Here is a 27,333-nt window from a genome sequence, read left to right as displayed (position 1 = left end):
AGGAAAGACAAATTCTGGCTCTCCCGTATTCGAGAGGAGATGTAAGCATGAAATGGCAACCGGCAAAGCAAAATGGTTGGAGATGATACTAGCCGCAGTCTTAAAATAGTTGTAGTGCATGTTCGCAACGGCAGATCCCACCACACCACACCGCACCACGCCATATTGGGCACTGGTCCATGTAGACGGAATAGTTTCCGGTCACAGGCAGAACCTCATTGCAAGTCTCATCTCCGGCAAACAGCCATTCGCGGTGCGCCGTACTCTACCGGCTTGGACGCTGCCGGACGCTGCCGGCGCTGCCAAAGTGTCGCACGCGCCGCGGACCTCACGGACCGCTGGCGTCGAAAATAGCACAGGTAACTAACTCTGTGTCAGCGCCAAAAGATGACAATAAAGTGTATTGTGCCCTGTATCTGCCCCTGGAGGTCGGTATTGGAAATGACAAATAAAAATTCAGCTTACTAGAGGTTACAGCTTGAGTGATATTGTTGACAAACATCTGGAAGAACTCGGAAAAAAACATTTTTTTAACTTGTTTGGGAAGTAACTATAGCGTATGTAATGAGGTCTTGACTGGTTGCCCGGATGCTCTCATTTTGTTCTCGCAACTTGCCCGGATGTTCTCGTTTGAGTGCCCGGATAATGGCTCTGCCTTTTGACTCAAGGTCACTTGAAGTTCGCCTACAACGGAAGCTAAAAGCATTTTGCTTTAAAAAAGGTCGTGCTTTATTTTATTTGAGCGAACATTTAAGACTGCATAAAAATATGAAAGCAATTTTGTGATTAGAATTATACCCGAAAAGTTTTGTGAAATGAGGAAACGTGCTACGCCGTCAAGCGGAGTGTGCGGAAAAGTACTATTAAACTCCATGACTTCTGGGATTTACGACACCGCGATGTAGGTTGCCTCGATGCTCCCCTCCGAGCTGCGTACCTGACGCATACACACACCAGGAGCCTTGTTTGAGCGCGACTCCCCACGCAAAAATGCGAGCGTGTCACAATCCGCCTGTCACGGTGTAGGCATAGAGAAAGAAATGGTGTAGGTATATTCACCGCTGCAAGTTTCGGAATTTGTAGGTAAGCACCAACTTCAGACAAAACAATGAAGTTCACTCTCTGTGTAGAACTAGAAACACACTAAATATAGTCATAATTTAGTCCTCAAACTACGTAAGTCAAACATCAAAACTCACGCGTAATATAGAGTTTCCATATGCACGTCACCTTGGTTAGAGGTGGAGTGTTGGAGCTTATCAGAGGCTGGAATGATGGAGGTGGCAAGTAATCCGCTGCGACCAGGGCCGTACATGGATGACAGGCAGCCAGAAGGCATGGCAGGACTGGGTATGATGCGTAGGCCAGAAAGGTATAGGCTACGAACTCGGAGGCTGTGGTCGATGCTCCGCTGGATGCCCCGCAGACACACATCAGCTTCAGGGGTAGAGTCATAGCTCAGGAGGCATAGGCAGGAGCCCGGCACTATCGTCCACCGCTGTCGCCTTCTTCTCTTCGCTTATCCTCTCACAATGGCGCCGCTCCCACGTTCCTCGCTCGTGCCACGAGGTTCTCCGGAGATTCTTTTTCCTCTTCTTGGACTTCTTCCGGTGCCATTGCATGATCAAACTTGTGCCTTCGTCGTCGTCATCTTCGCCTTTCCTTTGCACCGCAGCACGCGCATTTCATGACGCCCTCCTATGTTTTATTGTCGAGTTGTACATCTCTTGAAGAGTCGTTTCTGGCTCGTGCATAGGAAAGACCGGAGAACTACAAGTTTCATCATGCCAGCGACGACCTGTACCGCCACTTAGGATTAATTTGTCCGCTTGCAGGGGCGCAAAGTAACAACTGTTACAGAGCAGTGCACATCGGCGTTCATGTGAAGACTTATTTTGAGCATTCCTTATGTAAAGTTGTAAACATTCCTCCGGCTGTAGGACTGGTGTTGCTATGGTCACTGCGATAGAGATGCTTAGCGCAGACATTGACGGAGGGCTGCTGAGTATCCGTCTTTTCACAGTTGGAGGTGTAATTGAGCACTTCATGATGCCACAGGTGGACCTGTACAAATTGGTACAGGGGACTTGCATGAGAGCTTTTTATCTATTTCTTTTCTGAACAAGGAGGGAAGCTATGATACAGCTGATGTGCTATAACCCTTGCAGACAGCCCATGTTAATCACAAAGAATATTATCGAGCTGAGTACAGCTACATTGCCGCATTCAGGATTGCCATCAGAAGGGATGACCCAGGTCGAGGCTTTATTGTTTTGTTTTCCATGAGATTCACTAAAGAAGGGATTGTACCACACAGCGACATTCTGGTGCATAACACCCCTGCATACATCGATTCGCACAGTGCTTTAGATATTCGTAAACATTTTTTTGCCAACAAACAAACAGACACGAGCGTACGCTCTAAAAAAATCGGTGTATCAGAGCGAGATGGTGCGGCGCAACATGAGGGCAGTGTAGCCATCCGCCTTTGATTTCTGCGTACTTTATCAAATCACCTCCTGCGTTGTAAGAGCGGCGGTTTCCCATACCCCTCGAAACGTGTAGGGTAGAAAACTGGACAAGTCTAGTTAACCTTCCTGCGTTTTCTGCCTCCCGTATCTCTCTCTCTCTGTTTTGCGGTATTAGAGGCTTAATTTACTAATACAGCTCAACTTAACATTCATTTCGGCGTCCTTTAACGTTGCCCCCTGCGCTCGTCTCAGAGTTCACTCCCCTACCGATCGCAGTGGCGCTGTTTTATTCGAGCTGTACAATTCCACGCAGCGCGACCTCGAAAGGGAAGCACGTCCAAGCGTGAGACAACAACGCCTATAGTTGCCTCTTGCGACGCTAGTCACGCTGTCTCACGCTTGACCCCTCCCCATGAACTCGCGCGACCGGAGGGCAGGACGTTGATGCCAAGCCACCGGGTAGACCTTATCGGGCATCAACATCGTTATGCCTACGCCTACGCCTTTATATATATGTATATATATATATATATATATATAGGGATTTCCGCCTATTTGTGCAGTTGTGTACGAGATAAGAAATAGGGGCTCCACCTCTTCACTCTCCCGACGGCAGTTACATGAATGCACCGTTGGACGTGTACACGCATACGAGATCGTATTGCTGGAGCTCGCTTATTGCTGTAAGCAATCGTTACAATAACAGCAGGAGTGCTCGAACACGCGAATTGTACAAATAGAATCGAGTACGAGTGTTCGATAAAAAAACTGTTTTCGAGTAGCGAATTGAATACCCAGCATTTCCTTATTACACCAAACAAACAGCTGAGCGGCATTTTTATTCTCAATTACGCGTAATGCCGTTTTGAACCGGAAATACGATAATATGAGCATCTATGTGTACTAGAGGGAAACAAGTGAACGGTGACCACAATTTGCGTTTTGTACGAACCCCGATAGCGACAGGAGAAAGGAACAACATGGGATTAAACGCTAATTGACTCACCCATGGGCGCTAAGTGCAAGTGTAAAGAGACCGTATATCTATAGATCCTGCCCTGTGCTACTCTTCTCGCTTCTATAGTTAACGCCGGACTCGGCAGTGTGCCTTGAATAGACTGGGCGATAGAAGATTTACACAGACAGACGTCTGGGGAGTCTGACCTCACAGCTCGTCAGGCCAGAAAGTTATTCGAGCTCTTCTACAGTACCTGAAAGCGACAGAGTTGGGGGCCCAACTTTACATTTGCTGCATCTGGTTTGGTGCATGTGAAAGTGCGATCAAAACTCGTGTCTTCTCCCTTTCTCTTTCTTTCATTTCCCCTCTCTCTCCCCACGTGTAGGGTAGCAAACTAAAAAAAGTCTGATTAAACTCCTTGCCTTCCTTCCTCCATTCGTTCTCTCTGCAAAACGCTCGTGGAAAGCTCGGAAAAAGGAGAACTCATCCATATTAAAATAAGTGAACGAATTATCCGCGAGTTTCCACGATAATCGCGCAGGTTGACCAAAACTACGCTGCACAGTGCACAGTTTGCTGTGACAGTCCTCTGTACTCGTACATCAGGGCCCGTATTCACAAAACATATCGTAGGCAAGTGCTTTTTGCCGTTGCTCTGCCGCTTTGGCTAATGAGGCTCGACAAGAAGATTCTCTCGCGAACAAATCTAGCGTAAGATGCGTTTGTGATTAGGGGGCTGTTATTTTACACTTCCGAGGAACGAGTCCTGCGTGGAAGCTCCACTGATGTATACAAAGTGAACAAGCACACACCACTCTGCCGTCGAACTTGTAATGTTACCCCTTTACGTAAGCGATGCCACGCCTCGTTGCTATCCCCCATGGCGGTCTCGTATGGAGTATAAACGGCACTACGCCGCGGCACCGCCACCGCTCCTTTCTCCGGAAAATCCCCTCGCTTCTTCTCACGTCCCACTTTCGAGCGCTGCGGAACAACAGCATGCGGGCGGAGGTGTAGAGAATGGATGGATTGTTGGAAGGCCACCTCGATGCTCGCGTATAGTGCGGTACGAAACAAAGGAAACAGAAGACATACAAAAGACAGCGGTTGCCCTTCATTTTGACGCTTTTGTTCGGATCTACTCATTTGCCAGGCGCGCCACCAAACGAGAGAGCGTCCCCCCTTCCCCCCCCCCACACACACGCCTACACGCAGTTCTAACGAAACGCGAAAGGTTCGAGCGAGAAAGCACGCATGCTCTCCTATTTGGTCTCAGCCCTCTGCCTCTGACGTCCGGGTGAAACAAAACAGAGCTCGAATACGTGGGACAGAGATGGACAGAGAGGGAGAGAGCTAAATTAGACTGCCGGCACCCAGCCGTGATGAGGCCTCCAGCGGGAGCAGTGATCATGAAAACGATAAGAAAAAAAAAGGTGAAAATATTGGTGAAGTGGCGAGGGACCTGGTCACGCGCTGCTAGCAGCGCGTTCAAGATTGCAAAAGCACAAAAGCCAACGATGGGATAGTCGTAACAGATACGAAAAAATCAAGCAAACGAACTAATGGACAGCGAGAAAAGTGGAAGAAGTAAACATCTATCTGTACTTACTCTCTCTCCACCCGCTTTTATTTATACGTTCCCTATTTGTTTCCTTCTCGCCAGTTGCTTCTCTCCCGGCACTGCCCGACGCTGTGCCGTTCTTTCCCGGGACGAAAGTCGTCCGCATCAAATCGGTCGGGTACCCCCAACCGTGAGGTCGCTCACATCCCGACGCTGTCGCGCCTCTTCACGCACGACGGGCACATCGAACTTTGGCGTGAACGACCAGGGACTTTGTGTTGCGCTCGAAATCGGTTATTGCCAAGATCACGATCCTGAATTCTGAACTGTGGTTATGCTGCTTGTGTCAAATCTCGGATTCTTTAAGTGAAAGCCACAGCCTAAGAAAAGAGCCCCACATTTCGACACTGCGCTTCGTCATCGACAACCTGCCCACGGTGTAACTCGCAGGCGACCTAGCGGAAGCGTTGTCTTCTTGGACGATTCGACGAACGACGATATCCGAATCGATCAACTCGCTATTCGACGAAAGCTTGACGCTTTTCGCTGAAAGAACAACTTTTTATCGCTCGTTTGTTTCGTTTGCCACGTTTCGTGCGGGATTTCGATCCCCACCGACTTCAGTAAACGCCGATCGAAGACAGCATAGCCGTGCCCTGGACCTCTGCAACCGGTTGGCGGTGGTTGTGATGGTTTACGTCCAACATACGTCCCGGAGCGAAAGACGACTTGGAGGTTGCGCTGACGTTTCGGCCATCGAAGATCCCAACTAGCCGCCGGGAGGCCGGTAAGCCGGCTTCACGTCGCAAGCCGGGAGTCGGCGCAATGGAGGGTGTCGTCGCTGCGATGTCAAGAAAGTACTCCTGGGCCATCGGAGCTTTGTGTGTCATTGGTAAGATGATTTCTTTCTGCGAGGAACAAATTGCGTATAGTCTTAAAACGAATAGGGCTCAATTATCTGAGTGCACGACGTTCAGCGAATTATGTGTTCAACCTCGGTTCGACGAGTCTGCGAAATTGTACAAAGCGGAGTTCGCAATCACTGGCAAAGCGTAGAGGCCATCACAAAGACGAATTTCTAGTAAATAAACGCTGCGCTTATTTAGATACAGGTTTCGAACGTATCCTTAATTTTGAACTCTCGATAATACGAATTATACAATTTCGTAGGTACCGTCGAAGAAGAGACAAGATGAAAGTAAACAGTATAAATATCCGAAGTTTGCTTTCACAGCCACTGCGTTGTAAACTGTGGATGTTGCAAACAGCATATGACAGTTCTACCTGTGACATTGCTGCACGTGACATTGCAGTGTGTGACAGTGTCGCATGTGACAGTGTCGCCAAATAAATTCTGTAGGAGACCGGACCATGGAGGACGTGGGACCATAAAAGAGAAAGCTAACCGTAAGAGAATGCTTCAAAACTAGATATAGCTCGGAACTACTTCACTGACCAGGCGTTGGTCCTGTCTTCGAGTCCCTGGCCGAGACAAAATTTTCTTCAACTACAATAACCTTTTTTTTTTCTGGGAACCAGCATTGATCTCTTTGTTGCATGCATATAGCCGCTAGCATGCGAATGACAACTTTCGCTTTCGTACTGCTATCATTGCTTCGAAATGCGCTGTTTCTTGTCAGTCAAGGTACAACCACTTATTCTTGCTGATGTTATTGGGAAAGTAAATGAACTTGCAGACTATAAGAAATTGGGATTTAGATACGCCGTTAAAAATAGTTACAGTGCTGTCTAAAAGAAAAACTGGTTCGACGGAACCATTGTAACAAGGACGTGCTTTTGGTTTTCCTTTTTCTTCCTTTTATAGGAATGATGCTGATTGGACAGTCAACAGTGGAGGGTGCTAAGGGAGTCACTATCCTGGACTGCATCAGACAGGAGATCCCGGCAACGGTGAGACACCTACATGATCCTTCTGCTGTAGGCTGTGTTTCCAGTAGGGACTGTCGTGTTAGTCATGTACGTCATAGCCGATATCCATATTCGTAGACCATGACCATGGCCATAACACCATTTGTGATGGGTAAAAGCCCAAGGTTGGCTTCTTGCACGAAACAATTAAAAGTTGTTATAGTTTTCGTCGGCGATGATGAATTATAAAAGCTTTATATCTTTGCAAACTATTGCCGATACTTTTTTCAGGCTGGGTCCGTATCGTTCTTGTGTTCCTCTTAACTGACTCAGAAAAGTCAGCGTCATCATGCCCCTCGCTATAACCTTCATGCACAGCACCTTATGCAGGTCTTCTTTTTCTCAGGCTAGAATCATTGCATTTGCTATCACGCGTTGATAAGAATGTGTGTTTTACGCTTAGAGGCACGCGCGTGAAAGTGTTGTCTACAGTGGCCACGCCTGACAGAGCAAGGAAGTATTCCCTGTGACTAGGTGCTAATGCGGAGAGGCGCAGCGCGTATTCTTTCCAATCCTCATTTGTTTCTTGAATTTTCGTACCCGAATGTTGGCGCTGCCGCTTTCAGTTTGTGTAGCTATATGGAGCGAAAATTCGTTTGGAAGAAAAAGAATAGTCGAGCAATCGTGGGTGTAGCCAGCCAAGAAAGTGATATTCTACGTTGTTTTGAAGACAAAAGTTATGCCGAGCACACCTGTAGCCGTGGATTCTTTTCTATACAGGCCTTCCTTTGTGGGCGCAGCGCGAAGAAAAGAAAGTGCGCTAGTATATTAAGCATTTGGCAGACGTATTATAATACCCTATGTAGCCTAAATTAATCCTTAGCTCTCCAGTATGGAATCTCTCGTAGCCTCAGTGTTAAAATACATCGAACAATCAAGACGTGCTATTGAGGTATCGAAAACTGCAAAAAACAATTGCACAGACATGGCGCCACCAGGGTTATACGAATTGGATTCTTTGGGGGTAACTAATCATCACGCGTGCATCAAGCTTTCTTTCTGGTGGGAACGCTAGTTCCTTGCGCTACGTTTTGTATTCACAACAAAAACCTAACACCCATGATCCGAGCATGTAATATGTTATTATCATGAAGACAGCATTGTGTCGGTTGCTAATGTACTTTAGCATCTATTAGCGCGCAAAATTGGGGAAAAAGATAAAGTATGACTAAGGGGAAATCCTTGAGCGTTTCATACAAACGAATTGAGGTTATATTGTGAAGGGGGCGTAAAATCGATGAAAAGCGAAGCACAATTTCTAAACCGACCATTTGCAGAAATGGCCAAGATTGCCAGAAATGACCAACATCACCACCAACGTCCTGGTGGTGATCGTCGTCTTCATCGTTATTCCAAGGAGGTGACTCGCAACACTCTCATAAAGTTAAACGCATCTGTTAAAAATGCTCGCATGCCCCAGGGAAAGTACTTAACAAATTTTAGAATTCCATAGCTCGAAAATTTGTATGAAAGTGCATGAAATGTATGAAAAATGCCTTTCGATTGCCTTACTTCTTGCCTTGTTTCCCCTTTCTGTATAAGCGAACCTGATGTGTGTAAAAGAGAATGATTTCGCCACTCTGATGTTCGCCTCAGCGGCGCTTCAAGAACCCAGGTCATGTCAAAGGTCTCATAGGCCCCTTTTGCCTTGCGTGCACCTTGGCAGGGATTGCATTGTCTCTGCAAAAAACAGAAAGCGAACTACTATCGGTACGATCGGTTTGCCTACTTCATGGCCAGCTAAGTACTTAAACTATGTACGAGTAACTATGGGAAATTCGAATTATAAAATCATGAATAGAGTACGCCTTTTGAGTAGGAGAGAAGCAGGCAAACGTTTTGTATATACACTTACAGAATAATGTACTCATGACCTCTTGGTATCTCACTCGATCAATTCATGCACGAACGTTCTCTTTCTCTGGATGGTTCGCTAATACAAATTGACCTGCAGTAGTTAGCAGGAGCACAGACTAGACATTGTGTTTTAATTTTGCTTGACAGGTTTCTCCAAAGTTCCAAGAGTGCGTAGACAACGTAACCATTGGAAGCTTCTACAAATTCATGACCGTAAGTGTTGTCATTTGCAGTTATAATATAAAACGTGCATGCCATTAAATATAACGTTCAGTCGGTTTAACGACCACTTAACCTTATTTCTACTTGTATCTTGCCTTCCTCAAACCACGTGCAGGGTTTGCAATGCATCCTGAGGCTCGCGAATGCAGTAAGTTTCTTCGAACAACTCTCCTTGCTGTAATTACCCATATTCAGAAAAAGAAAAGTTTCATTGACACTGTGTTACGAGTATGTGGCGCACGCGCAGACAGTTATTTATTTTTCATTATTCATTTCTCTTTTTGTCATCTTTCATATCCCTTTTTCCTTTCCCCTGTACAGGGTAGCCAACCGGAGATATCCTCTTGAAAATGTCCCTAGCTTTCCATTGCTTTTATCTCTCTCTTTCTTCTTGTCTAGTGAAAGCCAATAAGGGTGTTTTAACCAAGTGGTTCTCAATATATGGTCGTCATGGGGTCGCTGAGAAGCAAGAAGCAGAAAAGCTGTATGACTTCGTAGGTAAATTCCTATCAAACTAATAGAAAACAGCAGCAGTTACATTCCGAGTGATTTGCACGTGTCCATCACATGCTACGCTGGCAACGGGGAAGCTGATGTTGCATGCATGAAATGAGCGTCCTCACTTTAGCTTATCACGCATTTCTGATTCGTATGGTAGAAACCAGAGCTCAGGCGTTTGAGAAAGTGAGCAGGGCTCTTGTGACCCGCTGCGAGGATGACGGCCGAGTCCATGGTCCATTCGATTGCGAAGTTAGTCAACGCGGTTGTGTGTGCGCGCGCGTCATTTGTTTTTCCTTTGCTCCTCTTTTTCCTTTTTTTCCCATTTTGCCCGCTTCCCTCTCCCCCAATGCAAGGCAGCGAACTGGGTGTAAGCTGGTTTGCCGCCCTGCCTTTCGTCTTTTTTTCTATCTCTTTATGACAGAAAGCCACAATAATTTCAATCCTGTTCCTCCTTTTCGATGTGATCAGTATACCGAAGACAACTTGTTTCGCTCCGAGAGGTCGTTATAATAGCTCAGGTAGGAAGTCTCGCACGCATTCCTTCTGTCTCATTAGCACCGACTTCATTTCCTTCTCAATTTCTTTCTCTTTTTATTCGCTCTTTGTCACAATGTTCCTGTTGTAACATTCAGCCTTGTTTATTTTTTTAATCGACACTTACCTTCGATGTTCAATGTTACTCCGAAGCCCTCAAATACGGACTCTTCATGCCGATGAGCTCCTTTTGGATTTTAAACACTATAAATATTGTTACGTAGGAAGACACCGACGAAAAGCTATTTACAAGTATATTTACAAAGCAATACGCCGCAGTTGGCTAAGAGGCAACAACCCGCGCTAGCTTCCAATCGTCGTCGTCGTCTTCTTACTGCTCGGCTCTTCGTCATTGGAAATACTATCCCGTAGCAATATTATTATTCTTTTCTCGCACGGATGTTCCTATCTCCTGAGACGCACTTGTGGATCAAGCTGAGGCAACCGCTCTCACTCCTTCCATTCTTTGACCTCCCTCACATAAGGCGTGCGATGTTTGTCAATGGTGTGTCTCTAAATGGTTCACTAGTGCCTGACTCCTTTGAACTGTGCCGAAGACCCTTGGGTTTGACGAACCATAGACCATAGTTTGACGGACACTACTGCGAGCAATCGGTGGTTGCTTACATTGGTTAATTAAGGATATGGTGTCTGTGAACATCGCTAGAACATTCCGGCCTGTAAGCGAAAAGTTAGCCCGTGCATGGCTTTTTCTGCCGAGAAAGCTTCTCTCAAGAGTGACCTCCCGGATGAAATCGAAAATATTCAGCACCTCAAGAAAATAAGGCCCGTTATAAGCTAATGGGAGTGTTCCTGAAAACAATTTGAGCTATTGTTTTATCTCCATAAACTGATAGCGCTTGTATTGTGGGCCATATTTCAAAGCGGTTGAGAGTTAGCCGACTTCTTGGCATAACGCTATGCCGGTCGGCGGCGAAGTATCTACAGTTACTGGAGCAACCGACTTAATACAGTGACTTGAATTATTGCTGAGGCATGAACTGAAAGCTCGTGGACTTGTTCGGCCTAAAGGGACGTATCAGCGTCCAACGACATTAAGCCCACAGCTATGCATAACGTTGCAGAAAAGTTCCAGTTACGTATACCAGGCTAGTTCCAGTTACGTGTATACCAGGCTAGGCGCTTCCTACATAATGCGCGGGCGCAAAGCAGGCGTTTCTACTTCCTCCATTCTGCAGATTTTCTCCTTCTCTTAGCTCGGGGTAGGCAAACAGGGGTACTTGTTGTCACTGTTGCCTTTAACGTATGGCCCGTACCCACGAGGGAAGCTTGTCTAAGGCTCACAGTAGAAGCAATACACATTCCCACTTAGCTTTCCTACCTCCGTGGTTGCTCAGTGGCTCTGGTGTTGGACTGCTGAACACGAAGTCGCAGGATCGAATCCCGGCCACGGCGGCTGCATTTCGATGGAGGCGAAAACACCCGTGTGCTTAGATTTAGGTGCACGTTAAAGAACCCCAGGTGGTCAAAATTTCCGGATTCCTTCACTACGGCATGCCTCATAATCAGAAAGGAATTTTGGCACGTAAAACCCCATATTTGTTTTAGCTTTCCTGCCTTTTCTACTCTCTCGGTTAGAAGCGTAGGGGTGTCTTAGCTTGTTCTGTATGTTAGCGGTAAGCACATCAGCATCGAACCCTCCTATTCCTCTGACGACGCTTTGAAAAATAGGGCTGTCAGAACTATTCACAACTGCTGCAACTTTCATTTATCATTTTCTCTCTCTCTCTCTTGATGAAAACTGGTCGTACGACTTTTCGGGGATGGGCTAATCGTGTCATCATGGGCTGGGTGGTTTTTATGTATATTTTACACGTTTGTCTCGCGCTTTACAAGTGAATGTGCTCCCTGTGAATCGTCGCTGACGGCTTCGAGGCGGTATGGCGTGACGGAGCTCCCGTGTCGCGCCCTCTGTGCAGATTCGACCGGATCGCTTTGTCGACACCGCGCTGCTGTTCTCGGCAGTTGGTGACTTCAAGGGTACCCGGTTCGAGCTTGCAGTCGACAAGTGCGCCTCGCCGCCCATGCTGGTACGTACTATTCTTATATTGTAACACTGAGCTTCTTACTCCATTGTTTTCTTTGAAGATCCTTCACACATTGGTCGAGAACGACGGCGTCGTGAACGCGTCGTCATTCAGCAGTTGTTGCCAGCTCAACGACGCTACGGTTTCCCGACCCAGATTTTCAATGTTCGCATCTAAGGCACCAACGAGTTCCAATTTTAAAGTTGGATACCTTATATTTAACGCGAACCTTTCTTTGCCTGTTCATTCGACTTTGGCACTGCTGCCGCTGCTGTCTTGCACGTCGAGTCGGGGGGGGGGGGGGGGGGGGGGGGTGCCTGAGAACGCGTTTGACGTACATGGCAGGGGTGCGGGAGAGATGTCTGTGGGACCTTTCCAACGAACTCCGTGGGCGTCACCACAATGTCCCTTAGTATGTCCAGATGTACTCTTTGCCCGCCGTTCCGTACAGGGTGGAGACAACCTAGTCGTCTGCTATGGTGTCCGCCATTGCATAGCCCAACTCTCGGGTAGCGCGCCGCAAGTAGACGGATATGCCGCTACATCCTCATCCGCAGGCGCATTTCGTGCTGACAAATTCGCTTGAAGAAGTGGCAGGGCATAATAATAGATCAAGGAACCTCCCCTTTTCATGGTGTAGTTTTGCTCAAACTGTGTTGTGACACGACATCGTTCGTGTTTATACGCGGCGTGTTTTTCTTCGTGGTATAAGGCAGCAATTGTTCGCGTAGAAAGTATCTGACGTGGACCGCAGAGTTCTCGCGCAACGTATGGCAGGTTCCGTACTTAACTGATCTTTACTGGCATGGTGGAGGCTCGTTCCCGCTATAGCGTAGGCGAGCTCTAGGTGTACCAAGTGAGCTGACAAAATTGTGTTTTTACTGAAGTGTCACCAAGGAGCTTTAAAATACGAATTTGAATTACTGAAACAATAAAAAATAAAGAACAAGAAAAGAATAATGAATTCATAATTAACGGAGATTATGATTATTTATGTCAGTGTTGTGAAATATATTTCAGCCGCTATATTACGTTAGCTTCGAATACACCGGTAGTGTAAACATTATAATTTCGAATACACCAGGAGCCGAATTCCCAAAGCTTTTCGTTCGTAAGTGCTGTTTTTTAATGGGCTGTTCGCATTGGCTACTAATAGGTCCTACATCATTATTGGTTGAACGAGAAGAGAGGAGGTTAAGCGAGGGGCCGGATTTTTATTAATCATATCATAAGAAGCCAACAAACACAGACACCAAGGATAACACAGGGGAAATTACTTGTACTTACTTAATTTCGTACAGCGCTTACAAAAAGCGGTGCTTCAAAGAATGTCCCCACCCTGCACGGAGCGGCGGGTGAAGAGGGCATATGGGGGTCCTTCGGGTGCGGGACGTGGCAGGAGCTACTGCTCCGAAAGCTTCCATAATAAGTTTTGTCTTTTTCTATGTCTCTGTCTCTCTCAGCCACGATGCGATGCGCCGTTTGAGGTAATGGCAGCGCTAACGTCCTCGCGGGCTGCGAACACTCGCGATAACAACGCCTTGAACAAATACTTCTCGCTGTGCGCGCTATGTACTAAGCAGACAAACGCTATATTGGTGCACGATAAATGACATTTAACACCACATCACGACTGTCACATGCCGTGGAAATGTCAGATGAGATGAAAATAAATGAACACAAACAGCACAGAAAGCTTCGCTCACATTGATCCCCACATTGCATGGGATTTGCGTAATTTTTTGCTATACGTTTTGTCGCAACTTCAGCGGTACTTCTGGACCTTGTTCGACGTGTTCATTTAGTTTCTAAATATTCTCCCAAATTTATTCCTTCATGTTTACAGCGCCAACGTGATGACACACAAAAAGGAGAAGCGAAACAAACAAACAAAGGAAGGAGCAAACGAGCGAACGCGTGCGAACGCTTGTTTTTGTCCCCTTGCCTTTATGTGTGTCGTCTAGTCAGAGCTATAAGCATGAATCTGAACCAACTGGCTACTTTGTATAACTTAGTTTTTTTTTTAGCTAAGTGTTAAATTCTTTTATCACGTCCCATTACCTAATATTTAGCAAGCAATGAGAGCAGAATAGTTGGCATTAATCGAGCATTCGTATCTTCCTTAAACCATTCCTGTTTAGTTATTAGCGCTACACACAGATATGGGTTGGAATATTTCTCCTGTGTGTAGAAAAAGAGTGGTAGAGTGCAGCCAGCTCTGTATTTGCATGTACACTCAGCTGTCGGCTACAGTTTATCTTTGTAATTGGCTGCTATTGTATTTGGGCCCTTTCAATCGTTACTCAAAGCTATGCATTTGCACTACTGGTCTAAATATTGTGCTGAACTGCTGCGCATAACACATATGGATGTCATTCCCTGGTTGTTGTCCATAGCGTGCATATCTGGATTTCATTTTTTTTATTTTTTCCTAATAAAATTGTCTCAAGCTCAGCTTTTCGTTACTCATAATGTTTCTTTGTTTTTTTTATACGGACCCTTTCATTCCAAATCATTCTTTGCCCCATACCAACAACTTTGCGGCAGGTAGGTGTAGGTAAGTTCTGGCCGGCGTGTCGTTTCACGTCTGTTCAATTTAAACATATGCAGGTCACACGCATCGTGGGGAATCATGTTGCGAAACATATTGTGGGTTGGTGACTGTTCACTATTGCTAGTACGCTCTGCAGACCATTACTGGGTGTTTACTAATTATCAGTTGTTAACCCGCATATTCAGCATCTTTGCAAAGCGTCACCAACCTGTTTGTGCAAATTGAACAGTATTGTGTATGATGCGAGCGTGTATGTGACGGCAGTAGTAGGGCAACGACGATAGGTTTGTAGCGTCCAGGTGAAGAAATGCCACAACCTCTTCATGCCTGAACCGATCCCGAAGGCGGTACAATGCCACCTAGCGTCTGAAATCGCTAGCTGCCACGAGGAAAGGACTGCAATGGGTACACCGTCAAACTCTTGAGCTGAGGGTGTTGTATCTCATGTCAGTGGGTGACCAGGCAAGGGTTCCAACAGGAAAACGGTGTTTATTGCCCGAAGCTTACGGGCTCCTGGTCACATCCAGAATCAACAGTTAGCGCACATAGCAAGACATTATAAGTACTTGTGCGCACATGCGCACTAACAACAGTCTGCTTATCAGGCGCGCTATCGCCGACACAAAGAGGGACTTTGGTTCGATCCCACCATCAGATACAATGAGATGCGTAATTTTTTTCATGTACCCAAAGTGGGAGGAGGCAGGACCCCACCACTAAGTGCCTGGCATGAGGCAAAATATGATTCTAGTGTAAATTCCGTGTAAGATGATGGGGTCGAATGAGAGTCACCGCGCGCAGCATTTCGATGATCTACTTGTTAGGCCATAGGCGCACGCGTAGTTCGCTCGCAGCAGCGCCAACTAAAGCAAACATTCACGTGCGTCATGTCGCCTAGCAACAATTTGCTTTAAAATGCGAGAGAACGGGCGTTCACGCCAGTTTCTGTTAGGCCGCATATGTAGGAATAAAGCACAAGAATAATTGTCCTTCAGCTGCTTAGTTCTGTTGTAGTAATAACCAGCCCTAATGTTACTCTTTCATCCTTTTATGCATGGGAATCTGATGCTAATTTGTATTTATTTTTACGACACGCGCATGCTGCTTTGCTTTGTACAGAGGGGCTGTGGGCTTCCGTGAAGCTGCTCGTAGGGAAGCTTTTACCCGCAGCCTCCTTCATATTTATTCTGGAAATAATATATGCTATGGTATTGCACTGTATTGTATTGTATTGTATTGTATTGTATTGTACTTTATTGCACTCTAAAAACGAGAGGGTGCCCAGTTTCTCCGTCCATCCCTATGCCAGCTAGCGCTTTGAGACGACGTGACATTGTACCGCCTTCGGGATCAGCCCTGGTCAAAACATATTGCAACGTTTCTTCAGTGGAGCACAATAAATCCGGCATCATGCCATCACTGCCGCCGCCATGCTATTGTCGTCCCTCTGGTCCACTCGGCGCTGTCGTCACACATATCGCTTGCGTCACAACTTACGCAAACAAGTTGTTTCATCTGGTAAGGCTTTACGAAACAGAAAACAACGCAGGATAGACAGGTATACCCGCAATATGCTTTGCTCATGTATCCATCCCCGCAGTGCACATAACTTTTTTTTTTGACTCTCAAACATGTGGGCATTGCGACCTTACTGGCGGCAGCTGCCAGCTTTTCCTTTCTGATCCGTGCGGTAACATGTGATGTTCGCGACCCAAATAATAAGAAATATAATAACAATCATGCTTTCTTTCTTTTCATGTCTTGCCTCACCCTTCAGGCGATCAAGTTTACCACCTGCCTTTTCACTCGCTTTCAGGAGGTGAGTTGAGCTGCGGTTGATCAGTGGCTATGCAATTTGATTTGCGGGTTCCATTTCCGGCCACGACGGCGGCATTCCGATGGGGATGGAATGCAAAATAAACGCTCGTGCATCGTACTTTTGGTTCACGCTAAAGTACTCCCGGGGGCCAGAAGTAATCTGGAGCCCTCCACTACACGGCACTCCTCCTAACCAGTTCAAAGGGCTGCCTAGCTTTGGAAGTAGTGTGCGTGTGATTGTGGCTTAATGGTTACAGCACCGGGCTCTCGACGGCGAACGTTTGGTTTCCACCATCGGGCACGTAATTCAATTTTCTTTAAAGTATGAGTTATTCGGAAAGACAGCGGGAGCAGTTGCAGATAGTAAAGTCTAGGAAGGTTCACGTAGAATTCACTTTGATATATTGGTACCACGGTCTCGACCTTCACGTGCGCAGAAAGCCACCAAAGCCTCGCTGCAGCTTTCAAAGATGACTGCATGGGCTCAACGACCGCTTTTGAATGCGCGGTGAACGCAGTCGCGAGTGCGCGCGTATCAATTGTTATCCCTTCATTTTTTTTTCCTTTTAAAGCGAAGCTTTCTTTCGGGGTCTTGCCGAGTAGGTTATCATTCACTTTAAATAAAAAAAAAAAATCAAGCGCGCCCAGCAGCGAGATTCTAACCTCGCTTTCCAGCGCTGCAACTTGATGCTCTGACCATTAGGCCGCATCCGCTCTTCTTTTCCTTATTGCATGAAAGTATCAGTAATGTCATGCAAGCATTATTTACATTACATTTAGACACCCGCATGAAAAACCAACGCACGCATGCTACACAGTTCAATGAAAGTTCGAAAATTGGGCAAACAAATGCAAGCGTCCAGATGCGAAATCCACTCAGGATCGGTATGGAAGGTTTTAACCACACTACGCACTTGAGCAGCCTCCTCTCGAAAGACATGCCTTGCCGACCGAGGTAGCTCGGCCTGTCTATCGATCATTAGGCTTCTTCTCCACAGTAAATAAGGTCATAGTAACACAAACAAATCATATGGCGTATTACTGATTCTCTTCTTGAGCAGGAGGAACCCGACATCGTCAATGTGAGAGGAAGTTCTATTTTGATAGACGTTTGTAAAATGTAAAAAAAACAACGTGAAATGCACCGCGACAAAAAATAAAACATTGTTATACTGTCTCGGGCTCGTTCCAAGGTCTACAATTCGCATTCCGAAGTATATATGTATACTTCTGTTTTCATGAAGCCATGCTTTTAATTGGCCATGTGGAATTGTGCAGCCCAAAGGAAAAAAAAAAATTCTCACTGCTGGCGTTATAAAGTGCTGGTTCTACAATAAAAGCTTATTCCTCCTCCTCCTCCTCCTGGCGTTATACACATCCTGCGGACACGACAAAGAACATTTTGACCAAATAGAGACAAGCATGGCTTTCGATGCATGGATTCAGGAAGGTCCTATACACTTCTCTCGCGCCAACACCGACTATTTCTCTGTGATGATCGCCACGCGCTGATCATTATGGTTCCCATACTGGGACACATACAACGGAGGACTGGCCAAGAAGAGTGTCCGCGTATTGACGATGATTATGATTTCTATACTATGGCACATACTTACGACGGGGCATTGGCCAAGAAGAGACCGGTACACTTAAGATAAATAAGCGTAAATGAATAAACACAGTCCTGTGTGAGATTTGTCCCCCTGCGTATAGTAGGGGTGTGCGAGAGCACATGCGCGAGCTCCAGTTTCCTTCACGCCAAAGACGCAGCAATGAAATGCGCAAGCTATTCACCAACTCCTGCAGCTATCGTATTCGAATGGCGGACTCACCAGTGTGCGCTATGGGCAAGTGTGAAGAGACCATCAGTCGTCTTCTGTGCCACTGTTCTCGCTTTGATAACCAACGTCAGACTTTCCAGTGGGCCTTGAATAGGCTGGGCGACAGGCCATTTACAGAAGCAAAAATCTTGGGAGCCTGGCCTCAGAGTTCATTAGCCCACAAAACAGTTCGAGGGCTTGTTCACTACCTGAAGGCAACAGACTTGAGTGCCCGACTACAGACATCTTGCACCTTAGTGCATGTGAAAGTGCGATATAGACTCCTGTTTTCTCTCTCTCTTTCACTCCCCATTCCCCTTCCCACGTGTAGGGTAGCAAACTGGACTCAGTCTGGTTAACCTCCCTGCCTTTCCTTCTTCCCTTCTCTCTCTCTTAAAGCATTTCACTAACCATTTGACGAAAGATTCCTTTCGCATAGATTTGGATCGGCAAACTTTTTTCGTCCTGCTTCTCTTTCCAGTATAGAGTAGCAAACCGGATGCAACCTGCTTACGTTCCTTCTATATATATATATATATATATATATATATATATATATATACATTATAAGCTCAAACGTAACTTTGTTTGAGACGCTAACACACTTTCTTTTGTTTTTTTGCCTGCTCGCAGGTTTGCAAGACTAGAGTGAAGAAACCAGGATAGTCACTCCTGAAGATCACTGCAGAGTGCACAGCGTTCGTCGTAGCGCACGCGCCTGAGAGGGAGAGCTTGGTGCGTGCAGCAGTCTACGCGACCTTCGTGAACCGCGGAGGTCCGCACGGCAGTCCTACGAGCACGTCGCACAGCACTGGAGACGCCTACACGTACAACGTGGAGGCACAGCACGCTATCGTATGCGTCGCTGCACGACAAACGCGAAACGCATGCGCGTAATGATCACCTGGGCAATCATATGACCATAGAATGTACCAATAAGTAGCTTTAAAATTTCCACTAAGTTTGTTATTAGCTTTCACCCGCTGGTTCCAGTGTGTTTTCTGGCAGCCATCTTTTCGAAGCATTGTCTGATTTGTGGAACGGTTTTCATGCGCATGGTGCTTACTGCTATATGGTTATTCTGTAAAAAAAAATCGCGTCGTCTTTTCACTGATGGGCACGGCTTGTAGAAGGCACATGTAGATATTTCTCCCCTTTTAGGACGTCTCTGTGTCTCGTTAAGGTGCAGAACATATATGTCACTAATTTGTGCCGATGTTGACTGTGAGTGCAGGAGGAAGGGAAGCTTTGCAGATGCGTTGAGCAGGCCGCCCCTTCCAGGTGCGCTGAATATTGTTCATTTCAAATTGCAATGTAAAAGTTGCAGAAGCTCTTCGTCGTTTGCTCAGGCAATGATTGTATCACCCGCATTTGTTATGTTTGCGATCGCATATATATATATATATATATATATATATATATATAGTTCAGGCCTGACTGTATAATTTGCCCGTAATCTGTATCAGTGATGAACGTATCAGTATCAGTATCATGAACGTATAACTTTAAGAGCTTTTCGTGACGCATCTAACGGCACTTTTAAAACGTAACATTATGAACAGAAGCAGCTCTATATTTTTACTTCATCTGAAGCTAGGCTTCTTATGCGTTCCGAAAGATCGTTGCAATTAACTTTTATTGTATAGTTTTATAGGCAGGAAGCAGAAGAAACGTAAGGACCATATCATGTTCATTTCGTTAACTAATATTTGAATTACATGAGAGTAACTATACGCACTTTGCGGATTTCTGGTTTTGGTTGTGCTCATTCAGCTAAGGCAAATAATTGCTTACGAAGGACAGAGTTCGTAGGAACGCCTGTCGGCAACTGTAAAGGTTGAGTTGTCACAAATATTTTTGGAAAGGCAGTCTTCGAAATCCTGATATAGTGCCTGCCGGAAGCACTTCTATAGGAAACGTTTACACCCAGAAGATTTTCGCATCTTGATTTTACCTTTCTTGAACATCACAGGTAAACACGGAATTTATTGTTTAACTATAGGGAAGTGTTCTTGATTCGTCATTGGGACATTATCTATGACTATGTTTTACACAAGAACCGAGATTGACGCCATTGCTGCCGCGATTATCCTGGATGATGATATGTGTTCGGGACGCGACCGTCTTTATCTTCTATATTCTTCACACTGGATACGCGGTTTCCCCATGACATAAGGGCTGCGCTTTGGAAGCACTGATAACGAGGAAGCAAATTTACGAACGGAATCAAGAGCACCTCCATTTAACTCAAGTCAAACAGCCATTTCAAAAGAGTACAGGTGCTGTGCACGACTTTAGTCTCTTTAACTGCTAACCTCGAGGCTCGAGCACTATATTCATTTCGTGTGACCATGATAACTTTGTTTAATTGCAAGGCTATACGTGTATGCTTATGTTCCTTGTTTTCTTGCTTGTTTCCGATGCACTCAAATGTGAAGGTACCCATTTAAGTCTTATTTGTGATGTTCGCGTGAAGTTGATCACTGTACACGTCTCTTTACATTTCTTTCTCAGCCTATTTTCCTTGAGCGATAGAGGCAACAACGCTTTGCTAATGCACAATAGTAAGACAGTATTGTTAATGTAATTTGTCTCATACGTTTCTTTGTTTTTTTTTTTTTTGCTAATCTATCATGTTTGCTTGCATAAGTTACATTTTTTGGCATCTGTCACCACATTTCTTTGCTATGCATGAGTGTTTAGTTTTGTTAATGAACTTTGTAGTAATGTCTCCATATTGTCGCCTCACCGGCAGCTGTCGCTGTAGTCAGCACATGTGGTTCGTGATACAGGGTACACCGATCTCTAGAGCGTGATATTCGCTCGCGTGCCTGGTAGTATGTGACATCACTCCACTATATGGATCTATGTGCACCTAAGTATTTGCACGTAGTTTCACAAGGAGTTTCTAGATTTAGAGTAGAGACGTAGAAGTGCTGTGACCACAAACGTCCTGCGACTCCAGTTATCCTGTCTGTCATATTTTGATGCTAAGATTGCTAAAGGAAAGCCTAGCGCTGTATTCCTTCAAAGATCGTGTGAATGACGGGCAGGCTATGGTGCATGCATGTTTCTACGATTTGGAATGACTTGCTTGAGAAAACACCTCGCGGTTTGATTTCATAATTCCTTGTGGTTCTAACTGAGTCGCGTGTTAGCCGCACGACGTTTCTGTAAAGTATTTGAGTTTTTTTTTTACGTTCACGACTAACCCATTAAAACCAGTAATTTCTGATGCATGTAAAGGTCTTTAAGCTTTTGTGTACGCCTCTCATAGATCTAGATGGCATTTGGACATCAACATCCATCATGGATATTATATTTATTTTGAACAGTTCTGTCTTCTACAGCGTTATGAAAACAGTACGATAGCCGAACTTGAAATGACAGATTAGGTCAGAATGAGAAAGCTTAAGGCTGTTCAAAGTAAAGAAGAACGAAACTTAGGCAAATCCATGTACTATTGAGCATTACCATGAAGGATTAATCCCTGTACATGCACCGGCGCCACATTGTGGTATTGTTAGCACGAAGTAGTATTTTATTTTGTCTACCTTTCATGCTGAAGCACAACGAGTTTGAACTTGAAAAATGTAGACTTCTTTAAGTTGAGTAGCGGCAACAAACTGCCGTAACGCATGCGAAACGAAAAAGAGAAAGTAAACACGCTTAAGCGAGTTCTACCTTTCCATACCGTTTACTCTGTTGCCGGAGCGCACAAACAGAGCGTTAATTCTTGGCTCTGTCTTTAATAGCATTCGGTGTTGGATGAGATTGTTGCTTGTGAGAGCATTCATTTCCTTCGCTTGATTCCTCAATAAGCTTGTACAGAATGAAGCTATGTGGATGTGCAAGTGTGTGATATGTGTGCAAGAATTGCTATCTGGGTTTGGAATAAAGGTATTTGTCGCAGAACTGTTGTTCCCACAGATTTTGGGCATTGTGTACGCGTTGCTGGTCAAGTAGAGCTACACATGAGTGCACGTTTCGAGCCATGCAACTGATCCGCGCCTTTAGCAGCAACAAATTCTCGCTGCACAAACGTACGTTATATGACGTGTCACATAATGTTGGTGTCATTAGTGTTCGGGCTGCCCCTAATCTCACGCCTTGCCGAGGTTAACTTCTGGGCTGTCGTCACGATTTCGTGACATGCCAAATCTGAGCTCGCATATACAAACGGGATGATTTAGCAAAATGCATCCTCATGTTGACGTCACACGCTGTCGTCCAGCGAAAACGCGTAAGCATGTCGCCATCGCTGACTCAGAAAACAACGTTTTGCGCATGGTGCCTGCGATGAAAGTGAACACTCCGAGAAACTTAAGTTAATTATTGGGTTTTACGTGCCAAAACCAAGATATGATTATGAGGCACGCCGTATAGTGGGTGACTCTGGAAGTTTGGACCACCTGGGGTTCTTCAATGTGCACCTAAATCTAACTACACGGGTGTTCTCGCCTTTCGCCCCCCATCAATATGCGGCCGGTGTGGCCGGGATTCGATCCCCCGACCTCGTGCGCAGCAACCTAACACCGTAGCCACTTAGCAACCACGGCGGCTTCTGAGAAACTCGTGCGGGTGCATCTCTCTAGGTGCATAAGTTGAAGTCATCATTTTTGCAGTACTGACGGTTTTACAGACTGAAATAGGATGTGAGACGTTGCACTCGCGAAGTCTGAGTTGGCTCAGTGGGAAAACATGCAAATATAAATTAAAGGAATAGCGATCTTGGACATTGCCATTACAGATATCTGTCGAACATCACTGTAGTGCCCCAGCGTAAGTCCATGCAGCTTCATTTTTTATTAAATTATATTTCAAAATGCCTTTCAAATTTCACCAACTTTAAGTTACCAACGTCGAGAGGTTACGACCTTCTTATAACATGGGTATTTACGACACATAGCCTTAACTTCCCTGCTGCGTTATAGCGGTGTTTTGGTCAATATTAAAGCGCAGCTATAACGCAGCAGGTAAGTTATGGCTAAGTGAAGCACCTTATTGGAAGGCTGTGCCCTCTCAACATTGCTAACTGAAAGTTGTCGAAGTTTGGCCGATCTTTTAAAACACCAATTTTAAAGAGATGCTGGATATTGAGTTACCCTGGTGAACTGCGGCGAAGTTCGACAGATGGCCGATGGAGCAGTGGCTGAATTTCCTGTGTGTCTCAGAGGTAGAAAAGACGATGGTACACTGTCATCAATCCACGTTATGTCCCTAAAAACTTTGCAAAGCCCTGAAGGCCTTGAGTGCCGAAACCTGTCTGGACCAGTGTCCTAGAGCTTTTTCCTCTGTAAAGGGGCGATTGTCCCGTTTTTCGAGCACGGTCACGAGCACTTTTCTTGGCACTTGTAACTGGGACAGTCACAAAGGAGGTGCTCAATCGTCTCCTGGCAGCCGCAGGTGTCACAAGCAGGGCTGTCGGCCATTCCAATGCGGAATGAATAGGAGTTCGTGAATGCCACGCCGAGCCATAGGCGGCACAGAAGTGTTGTTTGCGCTCGTGGTAACCGTGGTGGTAGACGGAGTTGCAGACGTGGATTCAATTTGTGGAGACGTGCGTTCGTGAATTCACTGGTGTTCCACAGATTCTGCGTAAGCACGTGGGCGAGGGAGCGAAGACTTATGGCTGCATCTGTTCGTGACAGTGGTATTGGTATAACATGGGCACAACAGTGGGCCGATCGGGCAGCGTCATCCGCACTGTGATTTCCCGAAATTCCGCAGTGACCCGGTATCTACTGGTAGATATTGCTGTGCTCCTTGTTGATTGCGTGATGGTCGAGTAGTCGGATGTCCGAGACTAGTTGCACATTTGGTCCGTGGTTGAAAGGGGACATCAGACACTGGAGAGCTCCCTTCGAGTCACAAAAGATGGACCATGAATGTGATGATTTGTTACCAATAAACTCCAGAGCAGCATGGATAGCTGCGAGTTCTGCAGCCGTCGATGATGTAATGTGAGACGTCTGGAACTTGAGGGTAACAGACTCTGCGGGAATTACCTCTGCTCTAACTGAACATTTAGAGGAGACAGAACCGTCCGTGTAAACGTGAATGCGTTCGTGTTTGCCATGTAGGATTGAAAGCACGGTTTGTTTCAGGACGAAAGATGACATCTCCGTTTTCCTTTTGATACCGGGAATAACAAGAAGAGCCTGGAGTGGATGGAGGCACCACAGCGGTAGAGATGGTCGTGCTGCAGGCGTGAAGTTTGACGGTAAAGTTCCGTGGTTGGCGGCAATAATCCTGCTAAACGCTGAACGAGGTCGAGCGGCAGGAAGGGAGGCGAGATGATGCGATGGAAGTCTGGCGAAGTTCCTGATATGCATCCTTAAAGCGTCGAGTTGAAGATACGTATTGATGGGGTGGTCATGCGCGATGGCTATTGTTACTGCCGTGGATGCACATCTGGGAAGACATGCGAATTGTGCAACCGTCTTTGAGTGTTGTAGCGCGTAGTATCGCGTTACTGTGCACATGTGAATTTTCCGGTTTCCTTTATATTTTCCTCTTCTTCTTCTTTCTCCTTTTATTCCCTTTACCTCTTTCACCAGCACAGGGTAGCCAGCCGGTACTTCCACTAGCAAACCTCCCTGTCTTTCCTCCCCTTTATTTCCCCCCCTCCCCATGTCAACCTTGCCTTCGATCGGCAATTACTGCTGTCTTGTGTCAGTCGAGAAGGCGGAGGAGGAGAGTTGGCAGTTACAGGCGGTCTATATAAGCCTTGAAAAATATGCTAGCAATTGCGACACCCAAGCACCACCTGTCAAGGGTGGTAAAACTTCAAGCTTGCCACAACACAGGGTTGAAATGGGCGCAAATCCGTGCCACCTCGCCCTGTTTGCCCCGCTATGCATGAATATTCGTGCATAAATCTTCGCAGACATGCGTTCATCTATGCTTGATATTTGGTTTTCGTATGCGTATTCGGACCACCTAACGCCAACGTATCGTTATTAAACTGCACAACACACTGCCTCGCAGTCTTGTTGTAGGTCAAAGATGCCCTTATTGTTTGTCTCTGGGGCGCAAACGACTCTTGCATACGCGTTAAGCGTGGCAAACTTGTCCCTTACGACGATTAAATGACGTTTCGTTCGCGACACCCTGCATTCTGCGAATCTCGTACGAAGCGTTATCTGGCATACTCTGTGCGAGATGCATCCAGGCATATTTGCATGGCCCTTACCCTACTGCACTATACAAGATTAGTTTCTGGCAAATGAACTAGCGCGCTTGCCAGTCTCCTCGCTACCTGCTCTGGCGCTGTGTCCCATTCCGAACGCGTTTCCTGACGTCGAGGATATCGTACCTTGTCGTGTAACGTGGCGGGTTCGCTGTCCCATTGGGAAGAAAGAAAATACTGAAAGTGTGCAGCTAGCGAAATCTATTGGCGGAGATTCTCGCGGGACTCGCATGCCATGTCAGTCACGCCCCTCTAATCTGGCGCCGCACTCGGCTTGATTGCCGCTGTTTGCCTCTTTCACGACCACGTGCAACGCTCCCGCAGTAGACGTAGGTAAATGCGTTTGCAGCAGACAGCGGGGGGAGGTCGTGGTTGTCACTGTCATAAGCGCTCGTCGTACTGAATCGCAATGAGTTCATTTTGGCGGGTGTGCGCGACTGTTTGCTCGGCGCCGAGATTAGAATATATAAAATTGGCGGTGGAAAGCAGAACTGACCTTTAGGGTGAACATCGGAAAGCGCTGGATAATTGTTGCTGGGTGCTGGCGACGCAGAAGTGCATATCGGCATGCATAGCGTGCAATAGTTTGGCTGCAAACAGTGACAACGCTTACTATAGCGACTTCGACGATAGCAACGCAAAGGGTCGAGTGCACTTTATGGGTAGTAGGTGTCGTTACTTAGCCCAGAGCTGCTTAACTTGCGGGGTATTCGGGGCTGCGGCTCTTATTACTGTGGGTTATGAATAACGTACGCAATTTTTGTCCTCACAGTAGCATGAATTTTCTGCGCACATAGGCACCATGATAAAGCGTGACAGTGGTGGTCGGCGGAAATGCGTTCGAAATTATCGTACACGAGAAAATACTACCGTAGGCACGGTTGGCTTGTAGCATAGAAACTTAAGCTTTGGCTTGTGACTTTGACGCTCCACAGACTGCTTTGTCTATAAGAGGTCGGTGCAAGCACGAGCGCTTTATCATGGCTAGTGATTCGTTTCAACTTTTCTGCTGGAGCACATAATACAATGTCACGAAGGGGAGCCGACGGGCTCGATTTTGTTATTCATGACCATACAAAGCCAACAGACAATGAAGCCAAAGAAAGTATTGGGGAAATTAGCTGTAGGTGAAATGGAAATGTAGAAAATAATGAAGAAAAGGTAGACGAAGGTGGACGAAAAGATAACTTTTTTGTCTCGCCGATTGGAGCCGAAGCACGCGCAATGCGGAGGTCGTGGGTTCAGCTGCCACCGGCGACAAGTCATCCTTTCGTCCACTTTCATTTCCCCTTTCCTTCATTATTATCGGCATTTCAACTACAGTTAATTGCCCCGATGTTTCCCTTGGCTTTATTGTGTGTTGGCTTTGTGTGGTCATGATTAACAGAATTAAGCCCCTCGGTTCCCCATCTTCTCGCGTTTATTCATAGCGAAGGTCTCGAATCTGGCAGCCTTTATGCCATTAGGTAGCATGCGAGGGTTTATTAGCCACGTGCCTACTCACCTGAGATCACATGTTACGTGACGTCATCAGGCAAAAAAGGATGCTCCAAATCCGCCCAGCATGGCTCTGAGTGGCGCTGGCTAACACTCCTAGGGCTAGATATAGTAGACACGAGTACCCAAGTTAGTGAACGGATTGATTAGCGTCGCCGTAGCAGAATTGGTAGTGCAACGCACGCGTAATGCGTAGGGTGTGGGTTTGGCTCCCACCGGCAACAAGCTATCTTTTTGACCACCTCCATTTCCCTTTTAATCATTATTTTATACACATACATTTCAATTACACCTAATTTCCCCGATGCTTTCCTTGGCTTCAATGTCTGTTGGCTTTATGTGGTCATCATACGATGTCAGCATGCATGTAT

The 27,333-nt window shown here is 46.1% G+C and overlaps 1 protein-coding gene across 1 annotated transcript; it reads left to right on the top strand.

Moving 5' to 3' along the window:
- The first annotated feature begins 5,119 nt into the window (after nucleotides 1–5,119).
- On the top strand, nucleotides 5,120–22,188 carry LOC126522523 (uncharacterized). The gene is made up of 7 exons (XM_050171286.3): nucleotides 5,120–5,882; nucleotides 6,816–6,901; nucleotides 8,924–8,989; nucleotides 9,114–9,146; nucleotides 11,974–12,084; nucleotides 16,413–16,454; nucleotides 18,907–22,188. The coding sequence occupies exons 1-7, from the start codon at nucleotides 5,816–5,818 to the stop codon at nucleotides 18,937–18,939; spliced, it is 438 nt and encodes a 145-aa protein (XP_050027243.1). The 5' UTR covers nucleotides 5,120–5,815; the 3' UTR covers nucleotides 18,940–22,188.
- Nucleotides 22,189–27,333: the final 5,145 nt, after the last annotated feature.

Source organism: Dermacentor andersoni, chromosome 6 (genome assembly GCF_023375885.2).
Source record: "Dermacentor andersoni chromosome 6, qqDerAnde1_hic_scaffold, whole genome shotgun sequence".
In the NCBI taxonomy this organism is placed as follows: Eukaryota; Metazoa; Arthropoda; class Arachnida; order Ixodida; family Ixodidae; genus Dermacentor; species Dermacentor andersoni.
This window is presented reverse-complemented; position numbering and strand designations above follow the sequence as displayed.